Here is a 16794-nt window from a genome sequence, read left to right as displayed (position 1 = left end):
TTTAAAAAGTTTAGAGTAAAAAGGGTTATTTTAAGTTTATCTTTGGGGGATATATACCCCTTTCCAATTCCCTCCTTTTGTTTTAATAAGTACATTTTAATAGTTTGATGAGCTCTTTCAACTATGCCTTGTCCTTGTGGATTGTATGGAATTCCTGTTATGTGAGTAATACCAAATGATGAGCAAAATTGTTTAAAAGAGGAGGAAGTATAACCAGGACCGTTGTCCGTTTTTAACTGTTTTGGAACACCCACAGTGGCAAAATTTTGTAAGCAATGAGCTATAACATCTTTAGTTTTTTCTCCGGCATGAAGGGAGCCCATCAAAAATCCGGAAGAGGTATCAACTGTAACATGTAAATATTTTAATTTTCCAAATTCTGGCAAGTGTGTGACGTCCATCTGCCAAATATGGTTAGGTATCAGTCCTCTAGGATTGACTCCAAGATTAACTTGTGGTAAAAATGTCACACAATTTTGACATTGTTTTATTATATGTCTGGCTTGTTCTTTAGTTATTTTAAAACGTTTTTGTAAAGTATTAGCATTGACATGGAACCTTTTATGAAAATTTATAGCTTCTTCTATTGTGGAGAAAATATGTATGTCATGTGTAGATTTATCTGCTAGTTCATTGCCCATACTAAGGGCTCCAGGCAATCCTGTATGTGCCCTGATATGACCTATAAAGAATGGATCTTTTCGGTCCCAGATTAGACTTTGTATAGCAGAAAACAAAGAGAAAACAGTAGAAGAAGGTGAAATCCTACCAGCATCTTCAAGGGATATTATAGCATTAACTACATACTGACTATCAGAAAATAAATTAAATACAGAATCTTTAAACATCATAAAAGCTTGTAATACTGCATTAAGCTCTACCTTTTGAGCTGATTGTTTGGGAACTAAAAATGTAAAAGTTTGATCAGGAGTAACTACTGCTGCTGTACCATTGTTTGACCCATCAGTGAATATATTTGGAGCATTTATGATAGGGGTTTTTCTTGTCATTTTTGGAAAAACTACAGGATGCTTAGACCAAAAAGACAACAAAGGATTAGATGGTAAGTGATTATCAAATGAAACACTAGTTTTACACATGATTATTGCCCAAGTATTTAACTCATTAGCTAACTCATCAATTTGATCCATAGTATATGGAGTGATAATTTTATTGGGAGAAATCCCAAATACTCCCTTAGCTGCTTTTATTCCTTTGAGTATTAATTGTCCTACAGCCTCAGGATATCTAGTAAGAATAGTGTTAGGAGAATAAGATAAATGTATCCACAATAATGGACCTTCCTGCCAAAATACTCCTGTAGGAATATTTTTTGTTGGTAGTACAATAAATAATAAAGGCAAACTTATATCAATTCTATCCAAATGCATATTTTCCATATACGTTTCAATGATTTTTAACGTTTTTCTTGCTTCAGGCGTTAACATGCGGGGTGAATTTGGATCTGATGGACCTTTTAGAATATCAAATAAAGGTCCTAACTCTCCTGTTGGTATGCCTAGATAAGGCCTTATCCAATTTATGTCTCCCAATAACTTTTGAAAGTCATTAAGTGATTTGAGTTGATCTACTCGTATTTGAATTTTTGGTGGGCGGACCATGGTTGAGGATAATAGAACTCCTAAATAATTAATTGGAAGATTTAATTGTACTTTATCTATTGCTATCTCTAGATTATAATTTTTCAATAAGTTTGTAAGTGTGGCATAACATTCTAGTAATGTGTTTTTATCTTTATGTGCCAATAACACATCATCCATATAGTGAAATATTTGTAGTTCAGGATTTTGGTTTCTAAGTGGCTGGATTGCTTTATTAACATAAATTTGACACATAGTTGGGCTGTTAGCCATCCCTTGAGGGAGTACTTTCCATTCATATCTCTGATCAGGACCTTCATGATTCAGTGCAGGGATAGTAAATGCAAAATGTGGACTATCCTCGGGATGAATTGGAATTGAAAAGAAACAATCTTTAATATCTATAGCTAAAACATGCCAGGTTTTTGGTAAAGCAGACAATTGAGGAATCCCTGATTGAGCAGGTCCCATAATAACCATCTCATTATTAATGGCTCTTAAATCTTGTAATAATCTCCATTTACCAGATTTCTTTTTAATGACAAAAATGGGAGTATTATGGGGGGATACGGAAGGTTGTATATGTCCTTCCGCTAATTGTTGTCTGACCAAGTCATGGGCTACTTGTATCTTTTCTTTAGTCAGGGGCCACTGAGGAACCCACACTGGTCTTTCTGATTTCCAAGTAATTTTGATTGTCTCAGTGGCCCTTTCTGAAAACCCAATTCATGTCTATTTATTTCTTGATCTATTTGAATAGGTGCTGTCATACCTTGTTCTTGTTCTCTTAATCTTTTTTCTTTCCTAAAGCCTTGTTTAGCCCTAGTAGTGGGTGCGTTAGGATTGATGTTATTTGTTAATGTCAATCCTAATTGATCTAGGACATCTCGTCCCCATAAATTTACGGGAAGATGATCTAATACATAGGGCTGTATAGTTCCTTCACATCCTTCAGGATCCCTCCAATCTAATACCATAGCACTTCTATGGGGATTTGTTGCCACTCCTAGGCCTCGAAGCGTTTGAGTGGCTTGTTGTAATGGCCAATGTTTTGGCCATTCTTGACGAGAGATGACACTAAGGTCAGCTCCTGTGTCCAGCAGCCCATTAAAGTCATGTCCTTGAATATTTAATTTTAGCATTGGGCGAGAATCTAAATTCAAAGACAGCATAGCCCAATCTACACCTGTGGAGCCTAATCCCTTGGAACCTCTTTCTACAGTACGACTGGAAAATTTATCATGCAGGCTGGGTATTATTAATAACTGTGCTATTCTATCTCCTGGTGAAATTACTGATATACCTCTTGGAGAACTAGCTATAATTTTTATTTCACCCTCATAATCGGGATCAATTACCCCAGGACTTATCATAAGTCCTTTTAGTGTAGAAGAACTGCGTCCCAATAATAAGCCTACTGTTCCCTGGGGAAGAGGTCCTTTTACTCCTGTGGGAATGATTTGAATTCCCATCTCTGGGGCTAGTACTGCTCTGGCAGAGGCGCAGATGTCCAGCCCTGCGCTCCCTCTAGTTTGTCTGATGAGGGATTTAATGGATAATGCGTCCTGGGCACTACCTTGATGGTGCTGTTGGGTTCCTCCATTGCCCCATATATTTGTGGTTTGGGGCCCCGGGGCATTGGGCCCTCTAGTCCGTTTTTTGGCAATGGAGCTTGATACCTTTCTCCACGATATCGTGGGTAAACACTTGGTCCTTGTCCGTTTTTTGATAACGGAATACCCCCTATGGTGGTTTGAGAACGGCATTCATTCGCCCAATGTTTCCCTCTATGGCATCGTGGGCAAATACCTGGTATTCTATTCCTTTGATATCCAGCTTTGTTAAACCCTCCTCTTACGGGGCAACTCCTTTTAAAATGTCCTGTTTGATTACAATTATAGCATGTTTTTGGCCTGGCATCTAAAGCCTGTTGTACTGCTGCTAAGACTTGCCCTTGTTCATTAATGTCTCTACATAATTTAATATATGTGTTTAAATCTTCATGTCTCCATGGTCTAATGACCTCTCTGCAGCAACGATTTGCTTGGTCATAAGCCAGTTGTTTTATAAATGGCATTAACCTGTTCTGTATTACCAAATATCCTAGAGGCTGACTGAATAAGTCTATCTACAAATTCAGCGTAAGGTTCATTAGTTCCTTGTATTACCTTAGATAATTGACCTTGTAAGTCTCCATGCCCCTGTAAAGTTTTCCATGCCCTAACTGCATCTACAGCAATTTGTGCGTATATGCCAGGGTCATATTCAATTTGCTGTCTTTGACCCTCATAAGGTCCCTTTCCCAAAAGCATCTCTATATTTCTTTGAGGATAACCAGCTTCTGCATTTCGCCTAGCTGTCTCCATGCAAAATTCCTCATTGGCAACCTTCCATAACAAATATTGTCCTCCGTTTAGCACAGATCGACACATGTTAGCCCAATCTGCTGGCGTCATGTCCAAGTTGGTAACAGATTCGACCATGCTTATTGTGAAGGGAGCTTGCGGCCCATAGGTCGTTACAGCCTCCTTTAATTGCTTTATTGTTTTGAAATCTAAAGCACAGTGAATTCGTTGCCCTCCTGCCTGCTCAAGTACAGGGCATGCTAATCTTTGGGGTCCTGCCTCAGAATTCCGTCCATCAACTACGGGAGTTGAGGGCCGCTCAGCGGTAGATGGAGCTGTTGGTTGATTTATGCCCTCTGGTGATAGAACGGAGTTAGTAGCAACCTCCTGTTGTAATTCTCCACCTGATGGCTGCTTTTCCTCTAAGCTTGCTTTCTTTAAATTCTCCTCTGTCTGACTAGCTTGAGAGACCTTCTCTTTTGCTTGACCTAGCGTTTTTTCTACCATAGTCTGGACCTCTAACAATTTACTTAGCAGTTTTTCGGTTTGTTTTTTACTGGATTCTAATCTACTATAAAGGTAACGTAACCCAATAAGATAGCATAAAACAAAGCCGAAACAGAATGAAACAAAAACGGAACAGACAATGGTTGTATCAATTTTCTCTTTCTCAGGGCCGAATAACTTCAAACCTTGAGCCAACCATTTTTCCCAGTTCGCCTGAGAAAATTCTAGGGCTAGGGAGCTTGAAATAAAAACAAAATAAATCAAAACAAGAACATATTGTTTTTCTAAATGTTCACCCATTCTGTCGCCTTCCCTCAGGGGCGAGCAGTTTTACTCACCTCTAAGTTTCAGGCGTTCCCCGTGCGGGCCGCCAAATGCCGCAGTCTTGGCTGGGCACAGAATCACGAGCCACTCAAGCAGGAACAAAACTTTATTTCGAAAAAACCGCCGCCGGCAAGCCAAACCCGGTCCTCCCACGCGGGCGTCCACCGGAACCGCGCGTCTCCCAGAACCCGGGGTCCCCCGGACCTCCCCCGGAATTTCCTCCTACTATCCTTCCCCAACCAATGGGAACTCTCCAAGAGTCTGGTAACATGAGTCCGTAACATGAGTCCGGTAGCAGGCCAAGGTGAACAGCGGGAGTCCAATTTCCATAAGAATGTAAATCTTAACATAATCATCTCAGTGGCTAGCTGGCGTCACGTCACTTTACAACCAAAGGTGCCATACATCGTATATTTGCTTGTGGCTCCTAGCACCCATGACCACAACACTGACCAGCAAGAGACTGGGACGTCCTTCCCATCCACATGCCGTGAAATGCAAATTCCGGGGAGATGCTGGGTAGGACGTTTATCAGGGAAGATCCGAGCCCTGTGGAAGGAGGGGAAGAATGGAGGAAGAGTGGCCACTAGGCCCAGCCAGGACCCAAGGTAACCACAGAGGAGCTCTGGGCCAGGGACAACCCATTAGAGACGTCCAGAGTAGGGAGTCCAGGAGATCACTCTATGTGGGCCACACATTAGAAGCAGGATGTGACCTGGGAAGGAAAGACTTCAAGTGTCACCAACAATGGCAGCAGGAGAAAGAACCTCCATCTGTTCATCTGACGTGGATGTGCACGCACAGAACTCATGAAAGGCCCACAATGTCCAGCGCCCGCCCACCCAGATCCAAGACCGCCCCACCTGGCTCTCTGCTATTCCTGGGCTCCCTGTGGCCGGTCTGCAGCAGTCCACGCTCCTCCACCAGAGCCTTCTCTCCTGCAGGACCAGACTGGCAAAGGAGCGGAGGGCAGATGGCCAGTGCCTGCCTGACCCAGGAGGCTCTGTTCATGGCTCTACCATGGGTGAGTATTCTCTGGCTGGGGGTAGCTAGAGGGGAGCACCCGGGCCCTTTCACCTGGCTGACCACGCTCTGCTGACTCCTGCACAGCAGGCCACCCACCCAGCGTGGCTTCTGCCAACCTCTGTTGCTCCTGTTCCAGTCACACATTGGAGGAATGGAAAGTGCCTGCTGGAGGGTCTGTGGCCTGAAGCCCACTGTGAGTGGACTTTGGATCTGGACCCTGCTGACCCCTTGGTGCCCCCACACCCCGTGGACAAAGAGCCATGTCGACACTCTGGGTGTCGAGACCCTCACCTGCTCCTATTTGTCCACTGTGCCCAGCACCTCTGGAGTCCCCTGTCCTTGGGTCCATTGCCCAAGCAATATCCACATGGTCTGTGGGAAGGACTCGGGTGTAAGAGTGTGTCCACAGCCATCGCATGGCACTGTCTTTTGTCCTGGGGACTCTGCCCTCCCTAGTCGCCAGGCTGCGTCTGAAGTTGAGTGAAGGCTCAGGGTCTGACCCTGGGGAGCATCGCCCTGGGTCCTACCTTGACACCTTTTCCTCTCATCTCTAATGATAGACACCAAGGGTGGCAGTGATGCAGACACTGGGAACTCTGAGAGATGGAGACGAGATGGAGTCGCATGAGCACAAATTCACAGCTGAGCCTTCGCTGGGCCTCTAGCCCCAGCTCCACAGGGAAGTCCAGGCCCACTCCTGGAGCCCAGGAAGCAGCTCTCAATGGCTGCTGGGGTGGATGAGGGAGGCATGACTCAGGTGGGCCTCAGCTGGTGCAGGCCCTGTAACCCAGGTGTCTTTACCTGCGGGAAGGAGGAGCCAGTGAAGCACCTGGCTCTGAGGACCCCCTGGTGCAGTATGAGGCAGGTAAACCAGGCACCTTGGGTATCTGACAAAGTGTGGGTTAGGGTGGGACTTTCCAGGGCCACCAGGGAGGAGTCAGAACAGGAGGGTGTCTTCCCTTTGTCCCCAAGAACAGCCTTGGCTATCAACAGAACTGCTCACCACAGCACAGCTGTGTTAGAACCAGCTGGCCAGAATGCCCAAAGGGCAACACGACAGGCAGGGGTGGAAGGGGAGCAGGAGGCTGGTCCTGACCCTGTGTCCTGCGCTGCTTCCCAGCGCCTGTCCCTCTGCTCACCCCTGGGGCAGCAGAGGCTGCATTTGGGACCAGATGATGGAGAAAGCAGAGCTCAGCCTCCTCTTGATGGGGCAGCTCCTGTGAGGGGCAGGTGCACAGGGTAGGGGCCTCTCTCTAGCCCAGTCAGGGCAGCTTGAGGACCCTGGCAGGGCAGCCTCCCCATGGGCAGAGCTGGATGCAGGCCCTGGGCAGCCTGCGTGTGAGGGGAGACAGGGTCCACGGTACCTGGAGCCCAGACCTGGCAAAGTCCTAGCAGCTCACCACGGCCAACAGGAGAAGGAGGTGGCTGGAGCCCCAGGTCCTGAGGAGGGCTGCCTGGAAGTGGCCATAGAGTGTGGGATTCAGGAAACGTTTCATTCTCAGAAATAACTCCCCTGGGCCAGACTGGGTGAGCGCCCGGAGGAGAGGTGCTGATCTCAGCAATGTCATGAGCCCAGGGTGCACACAGCCACTGTGGGGATTGAACCTGAGATGGACACCAGGAGAGGGCACTGGGTGAGCGTCGATCAAACGGGGACCTAGTGGTTGCAGTCCTATCACTAGTGTCCTCTGTGCCCCTGGGGTCATTCTGCACCTCACCTCTTGCCCAAGGCCCCCCGGGAGGCTGAGCTGCTGCCACCTCTTTCAACTTCATCTTTAGGGACAGCCCAGGGGCAGCCTGGAGAGGGCCTGGCTGTCAGGGTTTCCCCTCAGAGAGGCGCACGCTGTCAGGGTTCCAGCCAGAAGCGGCACACAGGGGCCTAGGCCACAACTCGGCCCCTCAGGGGCAGGCAGCAGGAACACCTGACCCTTCAGGCTGACCTGGAGCTGTAGCCCTGGCCACAGATGGACCTCACCATCCCTGAGCAGGGGCACTGGGCTCATCCTGCATGACCAAGGTCACCCAGTGGCTAGCTCCACACCTGAGATGCATACAAGGAAATGTGGCTCTGTGCTGGGAAGCAGCTGGCAAATGCACTGAGCCCCTCTGCCCCAGCCACCTGCCCTGGCATGGAAGGCACCCCAGGGCAGGAGGACGGCAGGGCTCGTGTCTCCCCAGACTCCACCTTTGTCAGAGGCTTCCGCACAGGAGGCCCAGGACAGTGATGCAGGTCTGGTGGAGATGGGGTCCTGGTTCCCCACAGTCAAAGACTGAACACCAGACAAGAGACAAGGCAAGCACAGCAAGCAAGTTTCATTTAAGAAAGTGATGGAGGCAGACTTCTCCAAAAAGAAGGCTCCCCAGAGCTGAGTGTCCACGAGACAGGGTGGACTTGCCTTTTCTGTAGTCTTCAGAACTCTCCTCCTTTATTAATCAATGTCTTATATTTCTTCTGGTGTACCAGGTGCACTTTTGTTCTCCCTTCAATAACCAGTCCCCACACTCTCCACCCCCACCATGGATTCTCTCCATGGACTGCCTGACCTTTACTGCTGTCTCAACAGTGAGCTGTGGGCTTCCAGAACACCCTTAGGGAGCTGGGAGTAGAAGGGCTGCATGGGACTAGCCCAGCCCTCAATGTGGACCTCAGCTCCTGCTGCTGTTGACCAGACTGTGGAGTCTCCCAGGCCTGGGAAAAGCCCCCAGGACCGCCACGGCCCTAACAGGAGGGATCAGCTGAGAGGTACTGATTTGGGTTCCTGGACAGAAAGCACCGCCCACCTGGTCCTTCCTCCCACTCTGCCCTAGAGAAATTTGATCCTCAGGATTTAGTTCCACCCCTCAACACTCTGCAAATCACCAGCTCACAACAGCCAGGAAGAGGAAACTTCTGGGAAACTGAAAGTACTGAGGAAAGGGTGGGCCAGACAGCAACCCTCCAGCCACTCCGCAGCTGGGCTCCTGTGAGCAGCATGAACCAGGCTCCCCACACCGTCTTGATGTACCCCAATGCTGGGCGCCCTACACACTATGAGAAGCTCCAGGAGGAACACGAGGTGGCCGTGCTGGGGGCACCCCAGGGCTCAGCTCACATGACAACCACCGTGATCAACATGCCCAGAGACATCTCTGTGCCCGACCATGTGGTCTGGTCCCTGTTCAACACGCTCTTCATGAACTTCTGCTGCCTGGGCTTCATAGCCTTCGCCTACTCCGTGAAGGTGTGTGTGCTGGGGGGGGGGGGGGGGGGCTGGGCAGTGGGGGGGGGGGGAAGTACCTGGGAGGCTGACACTCCACCTGCACCTGGGATGTGTGGGTCTGTGTGTGCTGGGGGACCTGCGGTGGATCACCCCCTAAGGCTGGTGTGCATTGACCCTGTGTGCCCTCCTCTTTCTGGGTAAGTGTGGGGGGCATTAGGGGATCTCCCAGGGCAGGCACAGGAGGGAGCAGCCTGGGAATCTGGGGTCACTCTTGTCCCCATCCCCAACCCAGAGGAATTCTCCCTATGCCCAATGGCAGAAATACCCGCTACACACTGCAGAGTGTGGCACCCCAGGCTGTCTCAGGAAGTACACAATGGCCTCAGGGAAACACTGCTCCCAAGCTGGAGTGAGCAGCCAGCACTGGGGCCTGCTGCACAGTCTGAGTGTGTGAAAGGCAGGGGCAGAGAGGACCCTGGGGGCCTGGGCCTAGCACCTGCCTCTCCCCTGACCCTCTCCATCTGGTCTCCCCAGTCTAGGGACAGGAAGATGGTGGGTGACATAACTGGGGCCCAGGCCTTCGCCTCCACTGCCAAGTGCCTGAACATCTGGGCCCTGATCTTCAACATCATCCTGATCATCGGCGCCATCGTGATTCTCATCATCTTCTCAGCAGCGATTGTCTAGGCTGTTTCACAGATGATAAACCATCCTGGGGGCTTCTAGTCTTGCCATGTCCTGACCACACTAGCTGGCCCTGCACCCTGGGCTGAGGCCCCCGCCCTGCACCCTGGGCTGAGGCTCTGCCCCTGCACCCCTCGCTTTCTGAAGCATTTAAACGCACCCATGTGTCCACAGAGGGATTCAATAAAGTGCATTGTACTCGGGTGTGCCTGGGGAGGGGTCTGCTGGCAGTCCCAGCCTGGTGCACCATCGGAACCTCTCTCCCTCTGCTGTCGCATGCATGTCCCAGGTTCTGCAAGTTCCTGACTTCTTGCTGGGGGTGCTCAGTGCTAGGTGGCATCTGGCTTTCCCCATATTTGGTGGCTGCAAGCAGAAGGAGACTGAACTTCCTGTGGCCCCAGGCCTCCAGGAAGGTCCTAGGAAACAGAAATCAGGGAGCCCACACAGCCCAGAGGTGGGACAGTAGCTCAGGGTCTCTGGCCTTCGGGAGAAAACAAAACTCTGCCCACTCACACCTGAGACCTGGGTTTGAGTTTAGTTTTGTGTCTGGCCTTGAGTGGTGGTGACCTTAGGGGCACCCCTGGGCTAACCTGGCCCTGGAGACTGCTGAGGTGCCAGCCGGATGGCCTGCCTCCCCTAAGAGCACTGGCTGATAGGCCGGCCCAAAGAGGCCCAAAGCCCTTTGCTGCCTACTGCTCTTTCGCCCGCACAGCCCAGACAGGCTGGGCCTCAGCCCTCCAGTCCCTCAGCAGCACTCCTACTCCAGGGGACCCAGGGACACAGACCAGGGGGACTCTGGTGCACAGGAACACGAGATGCTACCCAGCAGCTCACCCAGGACCGCCCCCTGCCGGCCGCCGACCTCAGCACCGCGATCAAGTGACAGGAGACTGGCGAGGCGGTGGTCCTTCCACGCACCCCTCGCTCGCCAAAACCCAGTCCCTGGCGCTTCCGCCCGCAGGCGCTAGTGACCCTCCTAATACACGGGACACAGCCTCCCATCTCCGCCTCCGCTCTGGCGACCACCCCTTGCAAGTCTCCGGGAGCCCCAGGGTGGGGGGGATGCCTTCTCCGCGTGTCCCCCCAGGGTATCCTTGCGAGTCCCTGGAGTTCATCTGTACTGAGTCACCCTAGCCCCGTCGCTCAGATCCACGCGGTGTCGTGGGACTGAGACACGTCCTGCAGCTCTTTGCTGCCTAAACCGCCCAAGTGGGTGTGAAATGCACCCCCAAATCCCTGGGGACGGCAAGTTGGGTTCTGGGAGTGCGGTGTGCTGGCGGGGGAGACCAGGGCTGGCTCTGACGAGGAAGGGCGCGGGGCTCTTCTGCAGGCGCCAGGGCTTGGTATGTGGTCGGGTGGCAGCACCTCTGTCCATGGGTTAGGCCCCCGTCTTTTCCTCCCACCTGGACTCGGCCCAGCAGAGCCGCCTGGGTTGGGACTTCCGCCGATAAGACTCACGAAGACCCCTTCTAGCGGTGACTCAGCTGACCACCACGGCGCGGTCCACCTGTGCCTCGCTGTGAGGTCAGACGGTACCCCATTTGGTTTTCGGGATTGGGGCTGAGACATACGCGAGCGTGGGCAAATCTCGTGTGTACAGCTCCCAGCGAGGATGCCCCATGGCCCTCACCCCAGCGTGACCAGCAATTCTCCACCCGCCCGCGAGTCCTAGGGCCGTTTCCCCACTCCATAGCCCCTCCGCCTAGACCTCATCAGTCCTGCCCATGCCCAGGCACCCCCAGAACACGCCAGGCCCAGTGGACCCTGCTGACCTTCTTTGGGCCGGCCTCTCAGCCACTGCTCCTGGCGGGAGCACATTCCGTTCTCCGCATGAACAGCCCTGGACACCTTCCCTTCCAGGGAAAGTCTTCTCAGCTGGCTACTCACTCTGCCCTGCGGAGGAGGACACTTCCAAGCTCACTGTGGGCCTTGCAGTGCCGGCTGCCTACAGGAACCTCAGGAGTGCGCACCCATGAGCGGCCAGACCACCCTCAGTCCAAGACCAGCTGGGTCTTCCCCTCTGCCCTCTTACGGGGACCCCACCCCAAATCTGGGATGGGAAACCTTCTGGGTCTGGCCAGTCCATCTTCCTCTGGGATTCATCCCTGCAGGTTGTGCCCGTGGCCGGCAGGGGGCGCCGCTGGGCTTCAGCCTGCAGAAGGTGCTCTGTGCTCAGGAGCTTCCATCCACCCAGGTGACCCTCTCAGGCTCCTCTGGCTCCAACACCTGGCACCCAGGGACAGCGAGAGCTCTCTGCTGCGGCCCAGGCACCAGTACAGCAATTCGCTTGAGAGACTCCAGATCTGGGGCGCTGGTGGGCACAGGCCGGCGGGCCTAGGAACTTGGCAGGTGGATCTGCAGGTGACCCTCAGGACAGAGCAGACAGACTCCAACTTGAAGGGTTACTGCTCCAAGGTTCTGAGCAGAAGGGAACTGTCCTCCCAGGCCCTGGCAGGACCCTGTGGAGCCACGTGGGAGGAAGGCCCAGCTCCACAGTGTGTGGGCAACTCTAGAACTAGAGCTAGAACTCACACCCAAGGCCCTGGGTCCCCATCTTGCAGAGACATATTCCTGGGCCAGCACCAGGGTTCAAGGAATTGGATGATCTGGAGCTCTCAGAGTCTGCCCCAACATCCCTGACAGGTCACCAGGTTGGACACTTCCTTCTGCAGTGAGCCCACAACTGAGGTCTCTGCCCCTCTGCCAGCCACTGGCTGCTCCCCATGAAACAGGAGAATGGATAGTGCCCAGTGGACAGGAGGAAGCAGCAGCCAGGATGGAGCCAGAGGTGGCTGCGTCAGGAGGCCCTGGCAGGGTCTTTCTCTGTCACCACTCTCTAGAGACACAGGAGCCCCCATCCATCCAACAAGGCCAGGGCTACCCACGTCCACCCCAGAACCCAAAGAGGTGATAGAGGGCAAGGGGACTCAGGACACAGTGCTCCCTTGGTCAGGGCTCAGAGGTTGTAGAGAGCCACACCCAGGATCCTGGTCAGCTGCTGCCCACAGCAGGAGGCCAGAAGCAGAGGGAGAGGGGTTCAGATGGTGCACCAGGCTGGGACTGCCAGCAGACCCCTCCCCAGGCGAGATCACAGCACACCCGAGTACAATGCACTTTATTGAATCCCACTGTGGACACATGGGTGCGTGTAAATGCTTCAGAAAGCATGGAGTGCAGGGGCAGGGCCTCAGCCCAGGGTGCAGGGCCAGCTAGTGGGGTCAGGACATGGCAAGACTAGAAGCCCCCAGGATGGTTTATCATCTGTGAAACAGCCTGGACAATCGCTGCTGAGAAGATGATGAGAATCACGATGGCGCCGATGGTCAGGATGATGTTGAAGATCAGGGCCCAGATGTTCAGGCACTTGGCAGTGGAGGCGAAGGCCTGGGCCCCAGTTATGTCACCCACCATCTTCCTGTCCCTAGACTGGGGAAACCAGATGGAGAGGGTCAGGGGAGAGGCAGGTGCTAGGCCCAGGCCCCCAGGGTCCTCTCTGCCCCTGCCTTTCACACACTCAGACTGTGCAGCAGGCCCCAGTGCTGGCTGCTCACTCCAGCTTGGGAGCAGTGTTTCCCTGAGGCCATTGTGTACTTCCTGAGACAGCCTGGGGTGCCACACTCTGCAGTGTGTAGCGGGTATTTCTGCCATTGGGCATAGGGAGAATTCCTCTGGGTTGGGGATGGGGACAAGAGTGACCCCAGATTCCCAGGCTGCTCCCTCCTGTGCCTGCCCTGGGAGATCCCCTAATGCCCCCCCCCCACTTACCCAGAAAGAGGAGGGCACACAGGGTCAATGCACACCAGCCTTAGGGGGTGATCCACAGCAGCTCCCCCAGCACACACAGACCCACACATCCCAGGTGCAGGTGGAGTGTCAGCCTCCCAGGTACTTCCCCCCCACACCACTGCCCAGCCCCCCCCCCCCCCAGGACACACACCTTCACGGAGTAGGCGAAGGCTATGAAGCCCAGGCAGCAGAAGTTCATGAAGAGCGTGTTGAACAGGGACCAGACCACATGGTCAGGCACAGAGATGTCTCTGGGCATGTTGATCACGGTGGTTGTCATGTGAGCTGAGCCCTGGGGTGCCCCCAGCACGGCCACCTCGTGTTCCTCCTGGAGCTTCTCATAGTGTGTAGGGCGCCCAGCATTGGGGTACATCAAGACGGTGTGGGGAGCCTGGTTCATGCTGCTCACAGGAGCCCAGCTGCGGAGTGGCTGGAGGGTTGCTGTCTGGCCCACCCTTTCCTCAGTACTTTCAGTTTCCCAGAAGTTTCGTTTTCCTGGCTGTTGTGAGCTGGTGATTTGCTGAGCGTTGAGGGGTGGAACTAAATCCTGAGGATCAAATTTCTCTAGGGCAGAGTGGGAGGAAGGACCAGGTGGGCGGTGCTTTCTGTCCAGGAACCCAAATCAGTACCTCTCAGCTGACCCTCCTGTTAGGGTTGTGGGGGTCCTGGGGGCTTTTCCTAGGCCTGGGAGACTCCACAGTCTGGTCAACAGCAGCAGGAGCTGAGGTCCACATTCAGGGCCTAGCCAGTCCACCACAGCCCCTGCACTCTCCAGAGCCACCATGTGGTGGTGCATCAGAGCCATGTTCCTAGAATGAAGTTCTGAAGGAAAATGGGAGATACCAAAACAACCTGGCACAAACTGTCAGCCCCAGGGCAGGGCTTGCTGTGGCATCGTTGCTGACCAAGCATTTGCCATGTTACCTTACTGGAGTATTCAGTGTGTGATGTCCCAGAAGTCTGATTTCCAACACGGCAGTTTGTAGTGAATGGATGAATAAAAGGGCTCATGGGAGGGACTCCTCTCCCTTTCAGGCATTGGCCTTAGCTGCAAGACCCTGGAGAGCTGAGTCCCTTGTCTGTTTTGCTCCTGGCCATCTGCGTGAGAGAGGTGTGTGCTATACCTTGGGTGCAGAATTGTGTGGGGGTAGCTTTGCCAGCCCAAGGGTGGAAACATGTTCAAGCTCCGGCCAGGCTGTAGCTGGGATGGAAATGTTCCCAGGGTGTAGACCCCGGAGCTCAGCAGACACACGGTTGAGTGCACAGGAGGGTATCTTCACACTTGGTGCACAGAGGACTGTGTCAGTGGCTGTCCACAGCCTGAGCTGCTGGCTGCTTGGGAAGACAGGTAGATGTGCCTGGGTGGCAGAGGTGGCTGGAAGCCTCTGTTCTCCAAGTGTTACTGTCCTCCTCGGGGGCTGTCGTCCTAGTGAGGGCCTTCAAAAGAGGGTTGACTGCAGCCTGGTCTCCTCTTCTCCCTCTGACCCTGGTCACTGCCTACAAACACCATGACACAGCACCCTCCCAGCTCACCAATGCCCCTGTGGGCTCCCATGACCGCACTCAGCTCTGGTTCCTGGCACGGCAGTCCAGGTGAGGGGCAGCAACAAGACAAGAGCCCAAGTGGTTGTGTGGTATCTGGGTCCCTCTTATGCTTGCCCCTGGGGCCTCTGCCTGGGCCCATGTTGGTCCTGCCCCAGCCTTGAAGGGTTTTTCCCATCCCTGCCCCAAACAGCTGTGCCAGAAGACCTCCTCACTGGCCACTCCTCCCTGCAGCCCCAGGGACTCAGCTGCCCTCCTACCCCAGTGAGGTCACAGAAGTTCTTCCCAGATGGTTCCCTTGGGTGTGGGAAGGGGAAGAACCACCCAACCATCACCTCGGCCCCCAGGGCTGTGCTGTCAGCTGTCCTTAGCAGGACTTCTCTGTCCCCTACTTTTGGCTGACCATCAACCACACTTCTGGAAAGCAATCTCTCATCCACACAACCAGCAGGTTCCTCCTCTGCTGTCTGTGCAGCCAAGCGACAGCCCTCAGGGACCCAGGACACCTGCAGTGACTCTGGCTGGCACTGGGGACCCACAGGAGGTTGGCCAGGAGTCTCAGATGACACCAGCTCTAGGGAGAATGTGCAGCCAGGAACAATTCACTTCTGTAGAAAGAAAATGTCAGGCACAGGAAAAGGGCCAGAGCCAGAGAAGACAGAGGTGACCAGACACAGAGCTGCACCTCTGGTAAAGGTGTTCCTGCACCCGTTGCCTGACAGGGTCACAGCGTGGGGGGTGCTGTGGCAGGGCCACACCCTCTGGAAATAGGAACCACTGGGAATGTCAAGTGTTTGGTTTATGACACTCATGATGTGGAGAGCAGGGCAAACGTCAATCAATAATGAAAGTATGTATGGCCTGAGATTGTAGGAGAATTCCCAGAATGAGACTAAGGATAAATTGAGACATGCCATGAGGTGCATTTCAGTCTCTCTCAGGATACAAACAATAGTGTTATTCCTCAAACCTAAGCCACAAGTAATATTTATCCCACGGTTAACAATTGACATTAGCCACCCCCCACCCCATCCTAAAGCCACAACTTGTGCAACAGCCTAGCTACAGAAAAACAACTGCTGTGCCAACAGTACAAAGAGCACAGTATGTAGTTTAAGGTGTCCCCCTTGAGGTCAAGAGGCTAATAAAAATACATTCCCCCACCAACAGACCCTCCTTTGCCTGACACAGGAATTCATGATGAGAATGGAAAACACACAGTTAATAACGTCCAGTTTAGAGATCACTTGAAGATTCTCTTAAGTGATCTCTCACGTTCCAGCAGAGCACTCCCACTCTCAGCTGCCCTGAGGACCAGACTCAGGACCTGCAGGGCAGGCAAGCCCTCTGACAGTGAGCCGCATCCCAGCCCAGCAGAGCCGCTTTTATAGGAGCCTCTGTGGTCTATCACGTTTACTGCATTTTATGCAAATAATCAGGCAACTTCAGTGAGACTAAATTTATTTGACAATACCATGTTTCACTGCATAATCTCATGGCAAATTTTTTGGAAAACAGTGGGGTACATCCATTATGTGAAGCTTTTTTAAAAAAAAATTGTGCTGACATTACTTAAAAATTGTTTATGACTAAACTGTCTTTGGTGAGAAAGAAGAATGCATGGAATATACATTACATATACTTTCATGAATATGCATTAAAATAGCCCAAATTGATGACTCCATTTCTTTGTGACAGGTTGCAAACACTTTTCCAGTCTGAAAAGTTAACACATTAGTTGTTGATCTGGGCATTATAGATGAAGTATGACGCTTGAAA

At 52.4% G+C, this 16794-nt stretch overlaps 2 protein-coding genes and 1 long non-coding RNA gene across 3 annotated transcripts; 2 read left to right on the top strand and 1 right to left on the bottom strand.

The window, feature by feature from the left end:
• Window positions 1-5209: 5209 nt before the first annotated feature.
• Window positions 5210-6466, top strand: LOC308640725. The gene is made up of 3 exons (XR_014020345.1): window positions 5210-5801; window positions 5888-5996; window positions 6364-6466. It is a non-coding gene; the product is annotated as an uncharacterized lncRNA (long non-coding RNA).
• A 2217-nt stretch (window positions 6467-8683) lies between these two features.
• Window positions 8684-9891, top strand: LOC308640723 (interferon-induced transmembrane protein 1-like). The gene is made up of 2 exons (XM_081278527.1): window positions 8684-9024; window positions 9538-9891. Exons 1-2 carry the CDS (start codon window positions 8776-8778, stop codon window positions 9688-9690), a joined length of 402 nt encoding a protein of 133 aa, XP_081134653.1. The 5' UTR covers window positions 8684-8775; the 3' UTR covers window positions 9691-9891.
• A 2894-nt stretch (window positions 9892-12785) lies between these two features.
• Window positions 12786-13982, bottom strand: LOC308631333 (interferon-induced transmembrane protein 1-like). Its single transcript, XM_081262420.1, has 2 exons — window positions 13625-13982; window positions 12786-13113 (listed from the first exon to the last, which is right to left on the bottom strand). The coding sequence occupies exons 1-2, from the start codon at window positions 13871-13873 to the stop codon at window positions 12922-12924; spliced, it is 441 nt and encodes a 146-aa protein (XP_081118546.1). The 5' UTR covers window positions 13874-13982; the 3' UTR covers window positions 12786-12921.
• Window positions 13983-16794: the final 2812 nt, after the last annotated feature.

The sequence above is a fragment of the Spermophilus citellus genome (genome assembly GCF_964194105.1).
Source record: "Spermophilus citellus genome assembly, chromosome: 2".
Classification (NCBI taxonomy): domain Eukaryota; kingdom Metazoa; phylum Chordata; class Mammalia; order Rodentia; family Sciuridae; genus Spermophilus; species Spermophilus citellus.
This window is presented reverse-complemented; position numbering and strand designations above follow the sequence as displayed.

Bases quoted from the DNA above. Each gene is read 5' to 3' on its own strand.
- LOC308640723 (XM_081278527.1), top strand. From the start codon at position 8,776: ATGAACCAGGCTCCCCACACCGTCTTGATGTACCCCAATGCTGGGCGC. The intron at 9,025-9,537 runs GTGTGTGTGCTG...TGGTCTCCCCAG, and splicing joins CCTTCGCCTACTCCGTGAAG to TCTAGGGACAGGAAGATGGT.
- LOC308631333 (XM_081262420.1), bottom strand. From the start codon at position 13,873: ATGAACCAGGCTCCCCACACCGTCTTGATGTACCCCAATGCTGGGCGC. The intron at 13,114-13,624 runs GTGTGTGTCCTG...TGGTTTCCCCAG, and splicing joins CCTTCGCCTACTCCGTGAAG to TCTAGGGACAGGAAGATGGT.